At 54.7% G+C, this 20273-nt stretch overlaps 1 protein-coding gene across 33 annotated transcripts in view; it reads left to right on the forward strand.

The window, feature by feature from the left end:
- The window catches only part of TNS1 (tensin 1), a 48684-nt gene extending 30999 nt beyond the window's left edge, over nt 1-17685 (forward strand). For 12 of the 33 annotated variants that reach the window (XM_085553181.1, XM_085553189.1, XM_085553182.1 and 9 more), the window contains 14 exons: nt 3481-3659; nt 3826-3901; nt 6024-6116; nt 9105-9279; nt 9664-10508; nt 11610-11696; nt 11806-11937; nt 12276-12368; nt 12625-12702; nt 13014-13085; nt 13165-13333; nt 13551-13619; nt 13773-13805; nt 14606-17685. In XM_085553181.1, coding sequence (XP_085409307.1) covers nt 3481-3659; nt 3826-3901; nt 6024-6116; nt 9105-9279; nt 9664-10508; nt 11610-11696; nt 11806-11937; nt 12276-12368; nt 12625-12702; nt 13014-13085; nt 13165-13333; nt 13551-13619; nt 13773-13805; nt 14606-14750 — 2246 coding nt within the window. In that variant the 3' untranslated portion in view covers nt 14751-17685. Of the gene's footprint in view, nt 1-891; nt 979-3480; nt 3660-3825; nt 3965-6023; nt 6117-6478; nt 6515-9104; nt 9280-9663; nt 10509-11609; nt 11697-11805; nt 11938-12275; nt 12369-12624; nt 12703-13013; nt 13086-13164; nt 13334-13550; nt 13620-13772; nt 13806-14605 lie in introns of all 33 variants that reach the window. The other 21 variants (XM_085553172.1, XM_085553174.1, XM_015869007.2 and 18 more) reach the window with 6 other exon arrangements.
- Nucleotides 17686-20273: the final 2588 nt, after the last annotated feature.

The following is a 20273-nucleotide window of genomic DNA, read 5'->3' on the forward strand; positions in this document are numbered from 1 at the left end:
TAACCCACTGAGCAGATACAAGTAGGGGAAAAAAGTAGAGTGGAGAAGAGGAGAGCCCTCAGAGGAGGAGGGGATAGTGTTTGGGGTGGGTGGGAAATGGATGCACGGTGGCATCTACTGGAAATCCTGCCCCAGTGTAGGGGGTCCAGGACAGGGTGCTGGGCTGGGCTCCGTCCCACCTCAGTGTCCCGTGGAGGAGAGATGAATGGGGTTGGCTCCAGCCTGTATCCACCTGTCCCCAGTCTGGCTGTCTGTGCCAGTGGGGACAGGGTGGACGGGCTGACCCCTGACCAGGAACGAAGTGTCCCCAAGCCAGCACTGGCCCTGGGAGGGGACGCTGTTGGAAGTCAGGCACGGACGGGTTTGTTTACATTCTCTGCTGCTATAAATTGCCTGCGTGTGCTGGCGCGGTGATGAGGAGCATCTCACACCTCCTACATCCTCAGCACCCTGATTCTGCTGTGCTTGAAGCCCCCTTCCTCCATCCTTTCATCTCAGGATGGATGGGCCCTGTATGGTGCCATCCTCAAGGGGACGATGTCAGGCTTTCAGTGGCATTGCACAAGGCCATGTGTGGCTGGGAGCCACAGAGTTCTCCATTAGTGTATAAGCAGTGCCCGGAGCTATAAGGGAGGGGTGAGGTGAAGCAATGTTCCTGGCAGTTTGGCTGATGTGAGGGCAGCTCCAAGTGGGGCTTAAGCTCCCTTGGACCCCAGGCGACCTCAGGCTCATCTCTTGGAGCCCGACTAATCGTCTCTTGTTTTCTCTCTCTCTGTCTCCCTGTTGTATCTCGTGACATTTGTCCTGTCTGCCCCTTCCTCTCCCCATGGGGTCCGTGTATGTCCCTGTGACCTCCCACACTCCTTGCACCCTGTCCTGGTATGCTGGCAGAGTACAACGCCAAGCTCAGGGACCTCAACAAGAGCACCAAAGCCCCCCGTCCTCCTCTGAACCAGCAACGGTCCTTCTCCTCCTCTGGTTTGTTCATTCCACCTTCCTCCTCCTCAAGACTTCTTCCTCCTTCCTTCCTTCCTTCTTCCTTTTCCTCCTTTCTTTTTCCTACTCATTCTTCTTTCTCCTTCCTGTCTCCTCTTTTATTCCCTTGCTTTCCTCTTTCCTTTTCCCTTCTTCCCTCTCTCTTCCCCCTCCTTGCCTGCATGCTGAGTGCTCCGTGTGTTGCATGGACGTGGGATGGAGGGAGGGGAAGCCCCACAGGAGGATGGAAGAGATCTGAGCCTACCAAGCCCTTGGCACAGGGGAACATGGCTGAGTTGGTCCTTGAGTTGTCCCCAACTGGGCTGGGCTCTGGTCTGTGGTGTTGACATGAATTCCTTTAGGATGGGCTGGAAAATCGAAGGCAAGGTTGAATGCTGGAGTGTGCTGCTCACAGCGGGGATGTTGCATTGGTGCCGTGGTGCTTTTTGGGGTGATGCCACATTGATGAAGTACTCTAGGATGGAAAAATGTAGGTCTTGTGGTGAGCACTACAGGGCAGCATCCGCTGCTGTTCTCCATACCGAGAGGGAATGAGTTTTTACCTCTGTCTGGTCCTGGGAGTGACATCACCCCGGGGAAGGGACAGCAGAGCAAAGAACGGGGACAGGATGCTGTATTCCCCATTTTTGGCCACTCCTGGTGTGCCATGATGGGGCACGTTGCCCCTGCAGAGGGACAAGGCGTCCTTGGAGAGCTGCTGTGCGGCCGAGCAGGGCTGTACATCTGCCGAGGGGGCACGGCTTTGCGGGAAAGGAGGGTTTATTTTTCAAGCATAGTTTCCAGCACATAAATCACCCAGGGGTCGGGAGGCTGTGTGCAGAGCCTGGGTTTCCTCCAGGCTTCGCTCCGAGCAGCCTGTGAAGTTTCCCACTCCTGACTCCTGAACAATGAGTCCCTTTTTTCCCCTCCTCCCTCCCCTCCCTGCCGTCCCCGTCTGTTTTCCATTTCTGGGGAGTGGAGCAGCAAAAAGCCTGTGATTGAGCCGCTGGACATCCGAGCACCGAAAAGCAGCCTGTTTTTGGGACTGGCCCTACATTCCCCTCTCTGACCCCATGCAGCAGCTCAGGGTTGGGACACCCCAGAGCAGCAATGCTGGGGGGGACAGCCCTGGAGCACACGGTGCCCAAAGCGAGCCAAGGCAGGAGTGTGCAACCAGAGGAGCCGGGCAGGTTTGGGGTGTCCCGGTGCGATGCTCTCCCTGCGGCACAGTATCCCGGGGACCCCCCCTCCACGAGCTCTGAGCCTTCGGCCCCCGAGCACCTGCAGAAGGGATCGAGGAGTTGTGTTTCAAAGCTGCTCCGAGTGGAATTTTCCAGGCCGCCTCCGCGACTCGAGCCAGCCCCGTTGGCTCGCGTCCCCCGCCTCTCAGCCGGGCCGCTGCTCCCCAGAGCGTTGATTTTATTGTTGCTGCCATTAACTGCGCTGATTAGCTCGAAATGCACCCGGCCACCTCCCTCCTTCTCTCCCTCCCTCCCTCGCTGCTGTTGGAGCCGGGGGCTGCGGCCGTGCGCTGGGTGGATGGGAGGAGAGGTCAGCGGGCGCAAGGCGAGCAGGAGCAGCAGCTGATGGCCGCCTGCGCTCCGACAGCCCGTGGGAAACGAGTTGGTGTTGGAGAAGAGCATTTCCTGGAGTGTTCTGCTGGCCTTTTACTTTGGTTTTTTTCTTTTTTTCTTTTTTTCCCCTCCCTTTTTCTACCCTGCTGCAGTTGCCTCTCAGCAGAGTGCATAGGAAGCATAGAGGGGACAGTGCTGTCACCTTTGCCAGTCCCTGTGTCACTTTGTGTCACCTTGTGTCACCTCGGCAGCACGTCTGAGGTTGGGGATCGCTTTGCTGCCATGCAGACCCCCAGGACGGTCCCCATATGGGCTATGAGTTGTGCTCTGCATGGCCCCCACTGCACCCTCTGCACCAAACCCAGCACCACAACCACCCTGGGCACTTCTTCCTATGAGAAGCTGCAATGCTGGGCTGGGTGGGGTGAAGGTTGTGTTTGGGCCGTGCCACATCCCTCACTCCACTCCTGAAGCTCCTCTGTTCCTGGCCTTTCTCCCAGCCCACTGAGATCACTGGTTTGAGCTAACCAGCCTCAGGCAGCCAGGACCCGATGTGCTACACTGAGCTCTGTGCTGCTTGCAGGATGCTCTGTGGTGCTCACACCTCACACACCTGATGCTAGGGAATGCTATGGACTCAAGTCAGGACTCACAGTGCTTGTTTGGGGTAACACAGCAAACCAGCTCCTAGCCGCAGCCCTGGCTTGCTTTTTCGCTTGCCCCTTTGCTGCTGCTGCTGAGCAGATCTGATCTGGCTCAAAACTAGCTCTGCTGCCATGGGATGGGAGCAGGTGAGTGCTGAAGTTGCCCTCTCTGCTGGGCAAAGCCTCTTTTTCCAGACCCTCTCGGACAAGCCCTGGAGCATCTCCCAGCAGCCCCATCCCAGCTGGCACCTCCTCATCCCTCTCCCATGCCCTGTGCTTGTCTATAGGGGTGCAGTCCCGAGAGAAGTCCCCAGAGGAGAGCACCGTCTCTACTCGAAGGCGAACCCCCAGTGACAGCCACTATGAGAAGAGCTCACCGGAGCCTGGTTCTCCCCGCAGCCCCACTGTCCTCTCACCTGAGGTGGTCAGCACCATCGCAGCCAACCCGGGAGGGAGGCCCAAGGAGGTGCGCTGGGTATTGGTGCTGGTGGGGAGGGGGAAGGCTGGGAGGCAGCGTTCTGGAGTGTTGGGGTTTAACGATGTGTTTTTGATGGGGAGGTGAAAACTTTCCCTCTGGAGGTTTGTGCCCATTGCACAGATGGGACCAACCCTTTCTCCTGCTCCTTCCCCAGCCTCACCTCCACAGCTACAAGGAAGCCTTCGAGGAAATGGAGAGTGCCTCCCCCAGCAGCCCAACCTCTGGCGGCGGTGAGATTTCTCCCCCCACCCCAGCCTTCCCTGTCTCGCCACAAACCCCTTACTCCGACTCCCGTAAGTGCCACGGCTCCGGGAGGCGGAAGGGCTCGGTGGGTGGCTTTCGTCAAACCAGAAATTTACCAAGGGTCAGACAGCTCCGGGCTCCAGACACCCACTGCCACCATAATCACTCACTCTTCTTCTCCCTCTTTCCTCCTCCTCCTCCTCTCTCCTTCTCATCCCACCGTCTGCATCCCACTCCTGGCGCTGTCCTGTTGGCTTTTCTCCATCCTCTGCTCACTGGGGTGTTTCTGCAGAAGGAATGAGAAGGGGGCAGGGTCAGAAAGATGGCACCATCCCATTCCTGCACCTCCCCATCTTTTCTACCAGCATGGCACAAAAGCTACAGAGCAATAAGGAGCCAGCAGGGGATGTAGGATTGGAGGCTCAGGGCAGACTCTTGCACGCTGTCCCACTTCTGACTCACTGTTTTTAGGGCAGGAATGGCATAGGGCTGCAAAGGGTGTTGCATGTGTTCTGTTTCTGCTTCTCTGGTTCCTTTCTATCTAACCCCAGCTGTGTGGTTGTGGTGGGTTTGTGGGGACCGGGTTTGTGTGACTCGCTCTGGTGACGACCCCCAGTGCAATGGAGCAGCTGGTCAACTGGGAAACCCATAGGAAAGATGGTAACTTCTCTGCCCTCCCAAAATAAATTTGTGTAGGCTGACCGCAGAAGGATGCTTTAGGGCTGGCAATCAGCCCGTGCCCTGGTCCCACTCGGCAATGCTGATGCTTTTTGCAGATCAGGCTGTTTTCCCCATATTGCTGCTGTCTGTCCACTGGTGTTTGAGTCCTGTTTCATGGGACACAGCAATCAGAGTGTGGGAATGTCCCCGGGGCATTTGGCAACTCAGAAATGGCCCTGTTGTTCCTCGGGCCCAGCAGGCCCTTGGCAGCAGGACACTGACTCATTTTGGGGGATGAGTCACTCACAGAGGTGACAGAACAGCCTGGCAGGGGAGGTGGCCCAGAGGCAGCATTTCTTGTCCAGTGAAAATCAAGGAGGAAGTCTGAAGCTCAAGCTTTCAGGCTTCACTAGAGTTTCTCCAGGGGTGATGCAGGAACTGTTTCTCTCCACGGGGGCACTGCTACCACTGTCCCTGGCCCTGGGAGAACCCCATAGTTTGTCTGCCAGCATTGACAAGGGACCAGACTGGGGGAAATCAGCCACCTGCCAAAGCTAGGTTTCCCAGTGACTTGGCTGCTCCACGCTGAGGCTGCCCTGAGATGTGACCTCAGGGGAGGGGGTTGCCTTTCCTACCACCCACCGCCTCCTGGCATCCCTGCTGCAAGTTGGGGTGCTCAAATGCTGATGGTGGAAGAAGCTCCAAGGTGAATGCTGGGGAGGGTGTGCAAGCTCTGGGGTGTTGGCAGGGTTGTTGGAAAGCAGCACTAGGGAAATGAGGCAGATCTGTAGGGTAGGAGGGGATAGGAGGTACAACCGTGCCCCATTAATTCTAACCATCCTGCACTGCCGGTGCAGCCATAGCCATTGCCATGCATACATAGGCAGCTCCCACTGGTATGTATGTATGGGCTTGGGGGTGCAGAGCTTCCATGTGCATTGGCTTCCCTTGGGGAATGAGCTCTGTACAAACATAATCACCTGCCTGTTGAGCTGTTCTGTGGGTAGTGGGTGTATTAGCAGTCCTAGAGCAATGGGGTGTACTGGGACAGCCCAGCCTCAACTCAACCGAGTGTAGGGGTGGGCAGAGGGGTGGGTTGGATGGGAGGGCTGGGGAGGGGGAATGGGATGATGATGGAGGTTTTGTGCCTATGGTGGGACAAGGTTGAGGGATGGGGGCTGGGCCTGCCCTGTTGGGAATTGCTCCCCTTCTCTGTTCCTGCCACTCTCCAAATGGGACAGACTTCTTGTGCACACTCTGACCTTTGCAGGTCATCCAGTGGTGATGCTGCTACAAACTTGGGCATCCCCTCTTTCTGGCAGTCCTGAGCCCAGACAGTGGGTGGGGATGGGGCTTACCGCCTGGGCAGCACTAGCTCCAGCCTTTCTGAAGCTTCCCCTCCTATCTGGCCCTTAACGCTATTGTTTCCCCCCACCCTGGTGCCAACAGTGCGCTCTCCACCCGGCCTGGCCAAGACCCCTCTCTCAGCACTGGGGCTGAAACCTCATAACCCAGCTGACATCCTGCTGCACCCAGTGGGAGGTGAGTGCAGGGTGGGGACTGTGGGTGGGTGGCTTTCCTTGGGGGGCATCTGTGAGGACACCTCTTGGGTGGAGGCTCCATCAGATGGAGAAGGCACTTCTTCCTCTGTGCTTGGGCCAGACCATTGTAGGGACCTTCCCGTAGGGATATGGGGATGCAGGGTTGTGGACATCATCTCTGGAATGGCCAGTCTGGATGCTGAAGGTATATGTGGGGCTGGGAAGGTGTGGGGCTCTTCTCTGCCTTCTGTATGCTCCTGTTGCAAAGCAGTGCTGCCTTAACTCAGATTTCTCTCTCTCTCTGTCTCACTCCTCCCTTCTTCCACCTCTGCCCTGCTCCCATCACTCCCCTCCATCTCTCAGAGCTAGAAGGGGAGGCGGGAGCTGACTCTGAAGAAGGTAAGAAAGGCTTTTCCTTCCCTGGCTTTCTCCCCTGTGAGTGTTCATCACTCAGAGCACTGAGGATGCCACGGTCTGGCCCTGGGGTACTCAGTGCCTGGGTTCCCCCCAGCAATGGTGTGCCTCTGGGGTGGCACGTGGCCTTGGAACAGAGTGACTTCCATTACCCAAGTGCCGCCTGCAGTTGTTGGGTGGTTTTACTTTCTTCTTTAATGAAACTTTGGGCCCTCGGGGCCAGGATAGGGAACTATTTGTTCCAGATCCTTCTCAGGGAGGGGATGTCTCCTCTCAGCATGTTTGCCGCACTTCCTGCGGCTCTGTCAGCATTTCTCCCTGGGAGTTCCTCAAAATGCAAATAACGCCAACCTGCACGTTGTGTAACGCTGGAGAAAGTGTTTGCTTTGGGAAAACAACACAAATATTCCAGTCTCAGGGCTGATTTTTCAGTGATAGCTTCTTGGATGCACCAGAGGAAGAAGAGCTGGGACAAATCCCAGCTTTTTCCTCCCGTGTTGTGTCTCCCAGCCCTCTCCCTTCCCACTCTCTGAAGTTCTGCTTTTCCTTTCCTTGGTTCTCAACCCACTTGATTGGTGTGTTGGTGGCTAGCCCAGAACGTGGGTGTCCTTGTGGCGGCTGTGAAAGTAGCCATTGCTAACCTCTTGCCTTACTTCTGTCCTGCAACCTCCTGGATAATGTGGTGGTGTGTGTGGACTGAATCTGGTGTTTTGGCTTTGGGGAGTTTATGGGAAATGTGGAGATGATGGTTTGAGGACATGGGGACAAACAGCAAGATGGGGAAGGCTTGGGTGATGGCACTGCTCTGGGCTCATTGGGAAAGATGTAATTTTGGGTGCTAAAAAAATAGAGTGGTTCACCCTACAGCATTGTGGCTTGGATGGGAGAGGTTGGACATGGTTTGGGGAGGATGCAGCCCCCACCAGCAGCTCCCCTGATCCCAGGACACTCTCAGCATTCTGTTCCATGGGGTTTCCGTCCTGCTGGGATCAGGGGGATGTGCTCAGCCCCTCCCCATCCCCTTAATGGGCAGTGCAGGAGCATGGAGCTGCCTGCACCTTCTGGGAAGGCTTTAGGACAGGCTTTAGGCACAAGGTTGAGTATTTCACGGCCCCGACTGGGGTTCCCAAATCACTGCCCACCCCTCAGATGACATGCGGTTTCTCTGTTCCCCTGCTGTCTTCTCATCTCTGCAGCCTCTTCCAGGAAGCAAGAGCTGAGTTTTCAGCCTAAAGAAAAATACCTTGCCCTAAACTTTTCTTTTTTTTCCTCCTCCCTCTTTTTCTGTACTGACCAAAACAACTCCAACACGTGTTTGCAGTGTCACATGTCACCATGGCACGTATACGTGCACACACGTGGGCTCTCCTCCCTGCTGCCCTTGTCCCTAAGCCCTGTTCCTGCCTCCCTGCAGCCTCCACGTTAACAGGAGGGATTGGTATTTTCGCAGCCGTTCGCTCTTAACCTCTTGCAGGCTGACTCATATGTACTGTCTGGCTAATTTTAGGCTGGGGTGGGGAGCCGGGTGGGAGATGTGAGTAGCTGCAAAATTAATTTAATTACCCAAGCAGCGCTGTGTTTCTTGCAGCTGCCCCGGCTGTCTCCTTGGGCACTGCCTTGTCCCTGTCACTCTGACTGTGTGTCCTGCCGGGTGTTCAGCCCAAGCTGACGTCTTCAGTCTGGTTTTGGCTCTTTCCTGGGCTGGGCAGGGAAATGAGCCCTGCAGCATCTATTCCTGCTATGGGCAGATGGGACACTAGCATGGGGACCTGGAGAGGATCAGGGAAACCTATGACTGTATTTTTCCTTGCAGTCTTGAGCATAGAGCTGTGTGTTGGCCTCACTGTCTTTCTTGCCTGTGGGATTAGCCAGAGCCTAGCTGTTATGACTAATAATAATAATGTTTGTAATGCTAATTAGTGCTGTGGAGTTGCCTTGGGCATGGCCAGCCTGGAGCTGGGGACCTGCAAGGATGTCCAGCCCAAGCTCCTGGCACGGGACAAACTGCTTTTATTGGGAGTGCTCACAGGCTCCAGTTCCAAGCAGGGCTGGAGGAAAACGTTGGATGCTTCAGTGGAAATAGCTGAGGCTGCTCTCTGTTCCCAGATGCTGGAGGTTCTGGGGGAGGTGGGTTGTACAGGGCAGCACCCTGGTCCCGCCGTGAGTCAGCGTGGGCTGTACCGTGCTGTGCTGTTGACTATTTTTAGGGGCTGAGGATGATTATGACCACGACGTGTGCCCTGTGGCATCCCAGCCTGGGAGGGACGCTAATTCAAAGCCTGGTCAAGGGGGCTGTGGCATGGCACTGAGCACTGATGGGTCGCACCACTTGGCCCTGTGTGCTGTATCCCCTTGAGGATGGTAGTGGGCACAACCCTCCCATCTCTGTGCCCAGGGTCTTCAGTGTGCCAGGGAGGGGCACTAAAGCACAAATGAGCTCCATGTTTTTGCACAGCCCGTGGGGGACTGGAGGAGCTCAGTTCAGGCATCTTTTCTGGCTCAAATGGGGATACAGGAAAGGGCATGGCCCAGTTCCCATGTCGGCTCATTTCTTTCCTCTTTTCTTTCTCTGCAGAGCCCAGGAGCTATGTTGAGTCAGTGGCCAGGACAGCCACGACTGGCAGGGCAGGGAACCTTCCAGCTGCCCAGCCTGTGGGCATGGAGGTGCCTGCCAGGAACGGTGCTTTCGGCAACTCCTTCACTGTGCCCAGCCCCGTCTCTACTAGCAGCCCCATCCACAGCGTGGACGGGTGAGTATGGGGGTGTAGGTCTGCAGGAGGCATAGGGTCTGTGCTAACCCCATAACCCTGGGAGCTTTGCTCCCTTGTAGTGTGATGGTGTCATTCATCCCTGTCCCTTCCACCCTGCCCGTTGGAGATGAAAGATCCAGGTGTTTTGCTGAGAGAGGAACTGGGAAAAGGCTCTTTCCTCCCATATTTTGGTGGAGAATTGATGTGTGTGGGAACTGTGAAGCTGCCTCCAGTTGCTTCCTGTAGCTGACAGGACCCATCCCACTGCTGCTATCAAGCAGCTTGCTGGTCCCATGCCTCAGTTTTCCTGTGCCTGCTTGGAGGAGGGGGCCAACCAGCGACAGATGTACAGTGGAGCTGAATCTTCTCCCTATCTCTCCTCAGTGCCTCACTTCGCAGCTACCCATCGGAGGGCAGCCCCCATGGCACGGTTACACCTCCCCACGCTGTGCCTGAGCCAGTTTACCGGTCACCCATTGTCTCGCAGACGCCCTCTGCTCACAGCAGCTACCAAACCTCGTCTCCATCATCCTTCCAAGCGGGAACACTGGGCTCTCCCTATGCCAGTCCTGACTACCCTGACGGACGAGCTGGTTTCCAGCCGGACCCCCAGGCTCGACAGCAGCCGCAGGTCAGCGTGGTGGGTGTCCACACGCTGCCAGGCAGCCCCCGCACCCTACACCGGACAGTGGCTACCAACACACCGCCCAGCCCTGGCTTTGGGCGAAGAGCTGCCAACCCTGCTGTTGCCAGCACACCTGGTAGCCCTGGGCTAGGCCGGCACACCATGTCCCCTCATGCACCACCGGGGAGCCCTAGCCTTGCCCGGCATCAGATGACGGCCGTGCCTCCCAGCAGCCCCATGTACGGCTACTCCAGCCCGGAGGAGAGGCGCCCGACGCTGTCCCGGCAGAGCAGTGCGTCTGGCTACCAGCCTCCCTCCACGCCATCCTTCCCTGTCTCACCGGCGTACTATCCTGGCACCAGCACGCCACACTCCTCTTCCCCAGACTCCGCCGCCTACCGCCAGGGCAGCCCCACTCTGCAGCCCGCGCTGCCTGAGAAGAGGCGGATGTCAGCCGGCGAGCGCGCCAACAGCCTGCCCAACTATGCCACGGTCAATGGCAAGGCCTCCTCGCCCCTCTCCAGCGGCATGTCCAGTCCCAGCAGTGGCAGCGCTGTGGCTTTCTCCCACACCTTGCCGGATTTCTCCAAGTTTTCCATGCCAGGTAAGGGATATTGTCACCTCCATCCCTCTGCAGCTGCCTGCTGTCCCATGTCCCCTTCTCATCCCCATCCCACAAGGTTATGTCCTGATGTACTCCTTCCCAGCTGTGAACTTGCGGCATCGCTGAGGCTTGGACTGTTTCCTCATGCTTTTTATGTTTAAGAACAGTGAATCCAAACAGGAAAAATACCAATTCGGCATGGGGAGCACGCCGTCATGCTGGTGTAAACAGCATGGGGATTTGTGTATGGGGAAGATCAAAGCACTTGCAGGCAGCTCGCATCCGCCTGGCATCTCTCTGCCGTGGGGACATGCCGACCTCCCGGCCCCGTTCCTGGTGTTAGCACCCCAGGGAGCTCCCAGTGCTACGCTCCAGGCCCCATCCTTGTTTCTGAAGGGGTGCCGTGCCCTGTGTGCTGCCACGCCTGTATCGCCGTCCCCTGATCCCGTTACGAGCCGCCACCGTGACGCCAAGATTGGGCTGATAGGAGTAGGGAAATAAAGTGCTGGGGCAGCAGTGACTCCAGCTGCCACTCTGGTTTGGCTGCCAAGCAGGTAGCCCTTTGTGGGCATGGTGACACCTGCAGAGGCCCCATGACTGCTGTGGCCAGGAGCCACCATGGGGAGCAGGGACCTCTTGGCTCTGGCATAGCAGTGAGTGTGATGGGAAGCGCTTGAGCCTCTCCTCCCAGATCACAAAGGGCTCTTCCCAGGTTCCACACTGAACTTTAAATAGAGCCATAGAATAATTAAGGTTGGAAAAGACCACTTAGATCATTCAGTCCAACCATCAGCTCATCCCCACTGTGCCCACTAACCATGTCCTCAGTACCACATCTCTGTGGTTCCTGAACCACAGATGGCAACTCCACTATGTCTTTGGGCAGCCTGTGCCAATGCATTACCATTCTTTCTGAAAAGAGCCCATGGGAGGCATGAGCTACCCAGTGAGGTTGAGGTTGGGGTTAAGGTGAAATGTTGGGGATGTGTGGAGGTGGAGGTACCCATACTCCCAATGGAGCGGGAGTTGCCCAAATCTCACACAGAGATTTTATGTAGAGTCTCCTTTGACTTTTTTTCTTCTCTTCCTCCTTTTCTGCAGACATCAGCCCGGAGACTCGTGCCAACGTGAAGTTTGTGCAGGACACTTCCAAGTACTGGTACAAGCCAGACATCTCCCGGGAGCAAGGTGTGTAGGTGGCAAAGGATTTGGAGTGAGCTGGGGTGTGCCTGCTGGTGTTGGAGGGCACGCCACCTCTCAGCACACCAGGTCTGAGCTCTGCCCTTCTCTCCCCCAGCCATCGCGTTGCTGAAGGACAGGGAGCCGGGGGCTTTCATCATCCGGGACAGCCACTCCTTCCGAGGAGCCTATGGCCTTGCCATGAAAGTCGCTTCCCCACCTCCCACCGTCATGCAGCAGAACAAGAAAGGTATTATGTGTCCTCCTCCTTCCCACGCTGAGATGCTTTCTATTGTTTCTATTGAGAGGGCAGCTGGGGCTACCGAGCCAGACTGCCCTTGGGTATGTGCTGATGTGGCAGCATGCAGGGCATGGGGACATACCAAACATAGAGGGCTGGGGGACATCTCCCCCTGGGCTTTGGCACAGTGAAATGGGCATGGCCCACTAGCAGCACAGCTTGGGGTTTGCAGAGGATCTGGTTCCAGGAGGGTGACTGCAGGTGAGCCCATGGGGTTGAGATGGGATGGTGGAGGGAGGAGAAAGATGAGGGCAGTTCTGGTGTGGCAACATTTGGTCCCTTCTCAGGAGACATCACCAACGAGCTGGTGAGGCACTTCCTCATCGAGACCAGCCCACGGGGTGTGAAACTAAAAGGATGCCCCAATGAGCCTTATTTTGGTGAGTACCCCAGGTGTGGTTGGGATGCCTTTTCTTTGCTGGAATGTTTGAGCAGAGCAATCAGGTATCTGGAAGAGCTGCCCCTGAGCTTTCTGGGGGATGCGATGCTGCTGGGCAGTGTGGACTTCAGGGTGGCTTCAGGGAGGGGAAATGCCACATGTGGTTCTGTCCACCCAGAGTACCAACACCCTGACAAGCTCTTGTGCTGGGCAGGCTTGTCCCCAGCCCTGTGCTCACCTTCTCCCTCTCTCCGCAGGCTGCTTGTCGGCTCTGGTCTACCAGCACTCTATCATGCCTCTGGCCCTGCCCTGCAAGCTGGTCATTCCTGACCGAGGTAAGAACCAGGGCCAGCAGCATGGGGTGGTACTGCCCCTCTGCAGGGAGCTCCTCCTCCAGCCAGGAACCACACACGGGCTGTATTTCTCCATCTGGACCAACAGTGGGGACATGCTCTGCACTATGAGCCGTGGCTCATTCCTGTGCTCAGATGGTTCAGAGCCAGGCTCAGCTTTTCCCTTTATCCCCCAGTGCCCTATCAGTACCAGTATCCAATGCTCAGCACTTGGAAAGGGGGGTAGTGCATTTGCCCCCAGAACTCAGTAGGTTTCCAGGCAGGGTGCAGAAACCGTGTCCCATCTCTTCTAGATCCCATGGAGGAAAAGAAAGATGCTGCATCAACCACCAACTCGGCCACAGACCTTCTCAAACAGGGTGCGGGTGAGTATAGAGGGCCTGCTCCAGGGGGGACTGTAGCTTGGAGCAGTGGCTGACCCCACTTCTGCTTTTTCGCTTCCAGCCTGCAATGTCCTGTTCATCAATTCAGTGGAGATGGAGTCGCTCACTGGCCCCCAGGCCATTTCCAAGGCTGTGGCAGAGACACTGGTGGCTGACCCCACGCCAACTGCTACAATTGTCCACTTCAAAGTCTCTGCACAAGGCATCACCTTAACAGACAACCAGAGGAAGTAAGACCTCCTGTTATGTGTCCCTGGGTCCCCAAAGTCCAGGCATGCGTGGGACAAGGGTGTTGGACTGGGAGCATGAAGGATGTCCCTCAGGGATGTGAGCCTGGTCACGGTCCTTGGCCCTGACTTGTGGAGTGTCCTGGGGGACACCCAGGGGAGCTGTGATGGGAAGAGGTGGGGGCTGACAGGCCATGACGCTCTGTGCCTTGTGTTTCAGATTGTTCTTCCGACGACACTATCCTCTCAATACTGTCACCTTCTGTGATTTGGACCCCCAGGAGCGAAAGTAAGTGCCTGCCCCTTGGGGAGCATGTTTCCCCTGCCCTTTTCCCTCCCCCAGACCACCCTGCTACTTGGAGCAGGGTCTTTGCTTTTTTCTGTTCCCCTTGGTCCCATAGTGTGCAGGAGGCACCATCCCTAACACTTACTCTCCTTGCAGGTGGACTAAAACTGACGGCAGTGGCCCAGCCAAGTAAGTGTGTGCTCAGTTCCTCCCATTTGCTGTCAGTCTGGATCCCACTTGGGTCTGAGCATCTCCTCCAGGGCCCCTAACTGGGGGATGCCCCCACATGGTGGACTTAGTTGCCTGAGGGATGGGCGCTTCTCCTTGCTATGGGAATGTTTCACCCAAACATGAGAGCACAGCTCCAGGAACTGAGCCCAGTTCCGGGGGTTAGTTCCCACTAATTTTAGCTATTGTGTTAGCGAAGGAGTTTTTATTAGGATGTCCAGCTGCTGGGATGCTTCCCCTCTCCAATTAGAAATGCCACAGCCTGGGCCTGTCTCACATTCTGTTCCCCCATATTTATAACTTCAGTTTGCACGTTCTAATTAAAAAAAAAAAAAAAAAAGGCATTTCATTTATTGGGGGAGAGATGGACAGAAATAACTACATGGTCTCATCCAGCTCTGTGGGCAGCACTGTGTGGGTCTGCACTCTTGTCCCCATGTGGCCTTTCCAGTGTTATGGGATCCCTCACGTGCCTCAGGGTCCTTGTCTGGGGACAGTCATGGGGTGAGTGGCTGGGATGGTCAGGGCAAAGAGGGTTTGACCAGCAGTGTTGGTCTTCAAAGAACCATCAGCAAGAGGAGGATTAGGCTGATCTTAAAGTGGGCTCTTTGGGGTTTAGGATGTTTCCTTGTGGGCTGCATGAGATGGATGTGGAAGAGCAGAGGGTTGACCTGGCCATGCTGGAAGAAGGGGGTGGTGTTGTTCCTTGGGTGAGCAGTGCTGGCAAACCTCACTGAACCTCTCACCTTCTCCCCTCCCAGGCTCTTTGGCTTCGTAGCCAGGAAACAAGGGAGCACCACAGACAACGTCTGCCACCTCTTTGCAGAGCTGGACCCAGACCAGCCAGCTGCGGCCATCGTCAACTTTGTCTCCAGGGTCATGCTTGGCTCCGGCCAGAAAAGATGAGCTGGTGCTTGCGGGTGATTCTTGAATTTTGGAGAAGGACTTGGAGCTGATCCGAGAAGGAGTGTGAGGAAGTGCATTGTGGAAGAGGGAAGTGAATTGGGGGGGGGGGGGAAGGGTTGGAATTGTGGAGGAAAACAGCAAACAATGACAAAAAAAACCAACAAACCAAAATCCTAAAAACTCAACACAAGCTTAACACACACATAGAAGAATCAAACCACACACCTACGTAACAGAGCCACGAAGTCAACGCCAAACAGGGAGAGGATGCGGATGCATGTCCCACTGCAGGGAAGGGTGACCAAAATGAAGGTGGCAGCGAGAGGAGTTCCCAGCTTTTGGCATCGCAGTCTTGAGGCCTCACCAAGTGGTGATGTTTGCTCCAGACCGATCTCAGGGTTGTCATTTGGAGGAAAGAGAAAAAAAACAGAAAACAGCAAAAGCCACGAAAGAAGCCTTCATTGGTGAACATCTGCTGCATGTTTGACATAGCCTGCAGGGGATAATGCCCTGCTGCAGCATGGGCTCAGGTCTGCAGGACACTGGAGGAGATGCCGTTGGAAACCTCCCCTTGCTGTGCTGCAGCAGAAGGGTCCTGCCAGCTTACACTGAAGCCTGCTGGCCATCCTGCTTGGGGCATGCAACGGCTTGGTCCCAAACCCACTTGTCCTCTGGGTACTTGGATTTGGGCTACCCTCAGCTGCTGGCCCAGAGCCCAGCGCAGGTGAGACAGTGCACGTCCACCCACAGAGGGGCAGCATCTCCTCCACTCCTGGGCAGCTCCTGTGCTCCATGCCTGGAGGAGGAGGATGCTTCTGGGCTGGTGGAGGAAGGAAAGCACCTCCTCACCCATCTTCGCCTTTTCCCTCCTGTCCCCAGTCCTCTTTGACAGTTTCCTCCTGTGGCCTGTCACACGTTCTCATAACAGGAAAAAAAAAAAGAAAAAGAAAAATGTAGTAGTAATAATAATAATAATAATAATAGCAGATGCTTGCACAGGTGGGTTTCCTGTGTGAAGCAGCGGACCCGTGGCCAGCCCTATCTTTCTCTTTGGAGATGTGCAAGCAGTTTTAAAATTGCATGGATGTTCCAGTTGCACGAAAGGCGAATGACTCCAAGTAACTCAGGCGCTTTCTCTTGTTTTTATTTTTGGAGGCCACGTTAAAAAAAGAAAAAGAGAGAGAAGGAAGAAAATTTATTGAGGGGGGGGTGAAAAAAGAAGCAACAACAAAGGATCAGCAGTTGCTGGGCGGCTTCGGCTCGGTGGGGAGGCCGCAGGTCCTCTGAGAGCCACACTCTGCCTTCCCCATGGTTGAAGGTGTGCAACCTGAATGCACTGCAGGCTTTTACCTGTGTGTGGGGATGCACAGAGGCTGAGGGCCCCATGCCCTTATGGTTGAGCATTGTGGTGTTGGGGAGCAGAGGTCCCAGTCCTGGATATGGTTCTGATGGTGGTTGGTGGGGAGCAGCGTGCAGGTTTGGGGCAGAGCTGAGCACTGTGCTGTGAGCGCAGAAGCCCAGAGGTTGTTTGGTGGTTTTTGTGTTTGGAGAAGTTTTGAAGCAGAGTGGCCCAGATAGCCTGCTGGGGGCAGACAATTAGATTCCTACTGCTGCAGCCCCCCAGAGAGCTCACCTCCTTCAGACCACCCTTGCCTTGATAGCTATAATATATATAGGAGCTATACTGACAAAATACTGTAAGCTAACAAAATTTAAAGGAGGAAAAAAAGGTTAAATTGACACTCTGAAAATATTTATTTTATTTTTATTAATTTTTTTTGGCCATATTTTTGCTTTCCGCGCATCGATTCTCCCCCCCCGTTCTATCCGCCTTCCCCCACCCTGGGGGCAAACACCTGCACGTCAGAAGTGAATTGGGTGCAAGGGAAGCGCCGACGGGGTGTGCGGGTGCCACGCGGGGGACATGCGTGTGACCGTGTGTGTGTGTGCATGAGACAGCGACGGCGTGGGCGCAGAGGGGCCGGCGTGGCCGGAGGCTGGTTGGTGTATGGCAGGAGATGGATGCGTAGTGGGGATTTGGGTGCAAGACTGCGATGGGATGCAGGGAGGACGGGGCATCCCCCCCTCCAGGCTCCCCCTGTCCGCATGGATGCAAAGACCTTTTCGTATTTTATCTTATTTTTTAATGACGATTCCCTCCTTCTGCGAAATTCAAGCGAGATGAGAGACGATCTCACCCATCATCTCCTCACCCTGCCGGTAACTGATTAGAGGAAACACTGTGTTTATAGATATATAAAGATATATTTTTTGAAAGTCTCTATTTTTCAGACTTGGTTTTCTCACTGCTAAGAAAGAAAAGAGATGATAATAATGTAATTTTATTTTAATCTGCTGCCTCGGTGCTTCAGCCTCCCCTTCACCTTCCCGTCCCATAGGGCAAAGCAGATCGGAGCACCCAGAGGTGCTGGCAGCATCACGCCTGCTTCAAGGCTCCATGCTGATGCTTAAGCCGGAGATTTAGCCTGTGTCCGAATGGTGAACGTTAACCATTGTGTAGTTTTTAACATAGAGCTTCTTCCAATGATGTCAGCGGGTGTTTGTCAGCTCCCTTTAAGGCACTTTCCTTCTTTATCTCCTTTTAAGTTACATTATTTTTTTTTGGCTGTAACTTCCCCACCAGTCGGGCTGTCGGGGACCCAGTGCTGCATCAATATTTTTCCTTACAAAAAGGGACGGAAGAGATCCTTTGGTTTTTCTTTGGCTTTGCCATGCAGTCGCGGTATCGGAGAGCTGAGCTTGTGCCGTTCACCTTGCGCGTGTCCCATTGTAACCACACCGCCAGGCGTTCTCTCTCTCACACACACCAACACATCCCTCCTTCCTGCACAAAGAACTGCATATATTCTTGCCAAAGATATCCTTAAAAACGCACTTTTCCCCACATATATATATAAATATATATATAATTTTTTTTTGTGTGTGTGTGTACATTTGTCATATGTCACTTCTTTTGTGTTGATTTGTTCTTTGGAGAACCTTCCCATTCTCACCCCTCCTTCCTTCGCTGTCAGTGTTGCTGCCTTACAGGAAGGCTCCTGGGGGTCTCCCATCTGACTTGGCAGTTACCTGAGGGTTTGGCTGTGTCACTGTCTGCTGGAGGGATGCGCCCCTTGTGCAATCAGCCATTCATCCCCATTGGATGTAACCAACTGAATGAAGCCAGGTTTTGGTTGCTCTGGATGCGTAACATGTGCTGATCAAACCAAGCGTGGAAAATCATAAGAGTTGTGGAATTGTTGGAGTTGAAAGGGTCTGGTGGGGAGAAAACCCAGCTCCAGCCCCTCCTGCAGATTGATGCTGTGGGAAGGGGGTTCCACGAGCAGAGCCAGGCTTTGTCCCAGCCTCCAGGAAACACCTGGATGTGGCCGCAGCCTCCGGGCATTGATTTTTTAGCAGTGAAACAGCCAAACTGGAGCACACCCTGCCCAGCAGGTCGGGCAGGTACAGAGCCGGCCGCCCCAAAAACCCAGACGGCATCATCGGCAAATGGGAACCCTTCCCGTTGGAGCAGGCAGGGAGATCAGACAGCAAAAGAGCCCGCAGGGGCTTGTTTGATTCCGTTCGTTTGTTTTGCAAATTGCGAGGTTGGGTTGGGGTTACTATTTTTTTTTTTTTTCTTTTCCTTAAAAAGGAGGAAAAAAAAGGGGGGGAAGGGGGGGGAAACGAAAGGAAGCAACCCAACATTTCTGTTGGCGGATCCAACGCCGTGCTGTTTTTTTTTGTGTGGTTTTATCTTTTTCCTGTTGTCTTTGTTACTTTGGGAGCGTTACGGATTTATTTGCTAATCAGTGTTAATGAACAGTTTAAAACTTTCCGACTTGCCCCTTTCTGTGTATTTATATAGATGGAAAAGAAATATGTTATATTTTGTATCTTTGTGCCCATGGCGTCGTCGCGCGTGTAAAGATGACTTTGGTCGCACCGTGTCCGCGTGTGAATGTGACTCTGCTTTTGTCTTCCCCTTTGTACAGATGTCTGATTCTCCGCAGTTCATTGTATGGCTTTATAAAGTGGTAAAAAACAAAACAAAACAAAACAAAATTCAGTTATATAAAATATACTGTTGCTTGGAATGCCAGCCTGGTGTCTGGGTTGCTGGGAGTGTATCTGGGATTCTGAGCACAGGAATAAATGCTTGGTTCTTTTAGCATGGGGCGGGGTGGGGGGGCGGAAAGCACAACAGTCAGCTCAGGGGTGCTGTGTTTTCTACAGCTTGCCCCCCCCCAGTCCTCAGAGGTGGGCTGGGGAAAGCGTAACCACAGTGCTGCTCACCAGATGTGGGTTAACTGGGGAGTGCTGGGGCTGCCGTGTGGCTCCAGCTCTGTTCTGGCCTTTGTTTGACAAGGGGGGATCCCTCCTTGATGGGGCTCCCTTTGAGCAGTGCGGGCTCTTTGCATCCTGTTATTCCTGGCACTGAGGGGGTAATGAACAATGTCCCCTTCAACCCAACGCCAACATTAGAGCTGAGCTCTGTGCCCCTCAAACTCCATTCACTGCCTCTTTAGGGACCATCCTGCTCCCCCATACTTGGCAAAACAAAGCAGCCTCCCCCTCCCCAAGTCGCATCCCTGCTTTTTCCTGTGCTTGCAGAGCAATTCCCAGCATCTATCAGAGCCCCCAGCTCTCTGCTCTGCTCCTTCCCTCGCTGAGTTGGTGGCCAAGCCCCGGCCCCCGGGATGGATTGAGTTTAATTAGACAAGAAATATCAGCCAGAGCAGCGGCAGTTTCTCTGGCGCCAGCACTGCTGCGGCTCAGAGGCTCTGAGCTTCTCCTGGGAGCCGGCAGCACTAAAAATACCTCCTGCCTTCCTCCAAAATAGCTGCGGGGCGAGGAGCGGATGGAGGGGGCTGCTCAGAGGACCCCGTGCTGAGAGGCCTGTGCAGAGATGGAGGGGTAAAACAAGTAGAGGGGAAGAAAGAGGGTGGGTTACGGGCACCCCAAAACCAGCAGTAGGGATACAGGTGGGTGCGTTGTGCACTGGGGAACAAGAGAGGCTTGCTATGTGCCAGCAAACACCATGCCTTCCTGCTCCCTCTCTGCTTTTTTTCCCCCTTTCATTCTTTCTTTTTTTTTCTTTCTTTTTCTTTTTTTTTTTTTTCTTCTGCAGTTAATTCCCCATTTCCTTTCCAAAATTCCTCAGGAGCTTCTGGTTTGTGTTTTTCCTCAACATGTTCTTATCTGCCGCTCACGCTCTCTCGCTGGGCTGCACAGTGCTGGTATTTCAGGGCTCCTCCTCTGCAGGTTGCTGCTGTCCCCAGGCCAGGCTGGTGACCCTGCTGTCACCATCACAGGCTGCTGCCAGATTTACCCTGGGAGCCTCCATTGCCTCCCCCCTGCCCATCAGGCCCCTTCATTTGGGTTCCTAAAGCTGAGATGTTTTCCCCTCTCATTTCAGCTCCTGCTCATTTGGCTTTGGGGGGTCACCCAGGAGCATTTCTTGGGGGGGCTCTCTATAGGAGGGTTCCCTGTACCCACCTGCAGAAGGTTTGGATGGGCACA

This window comes from Coturnix japonica, chromosome 7 (genome assembly GCF_054131305.1).
Source record: "Coturnix japonica strain WE chromosome 7, WE-NBRP24, whole genome shotgun sequence".
NCBI classification, from domain to species: domain Eukaryota; kingdom Metazoa; phylum Chordata; class Aves; order Galliformes; family Phasianidae; genus Coturnix; species Coturnix japonica.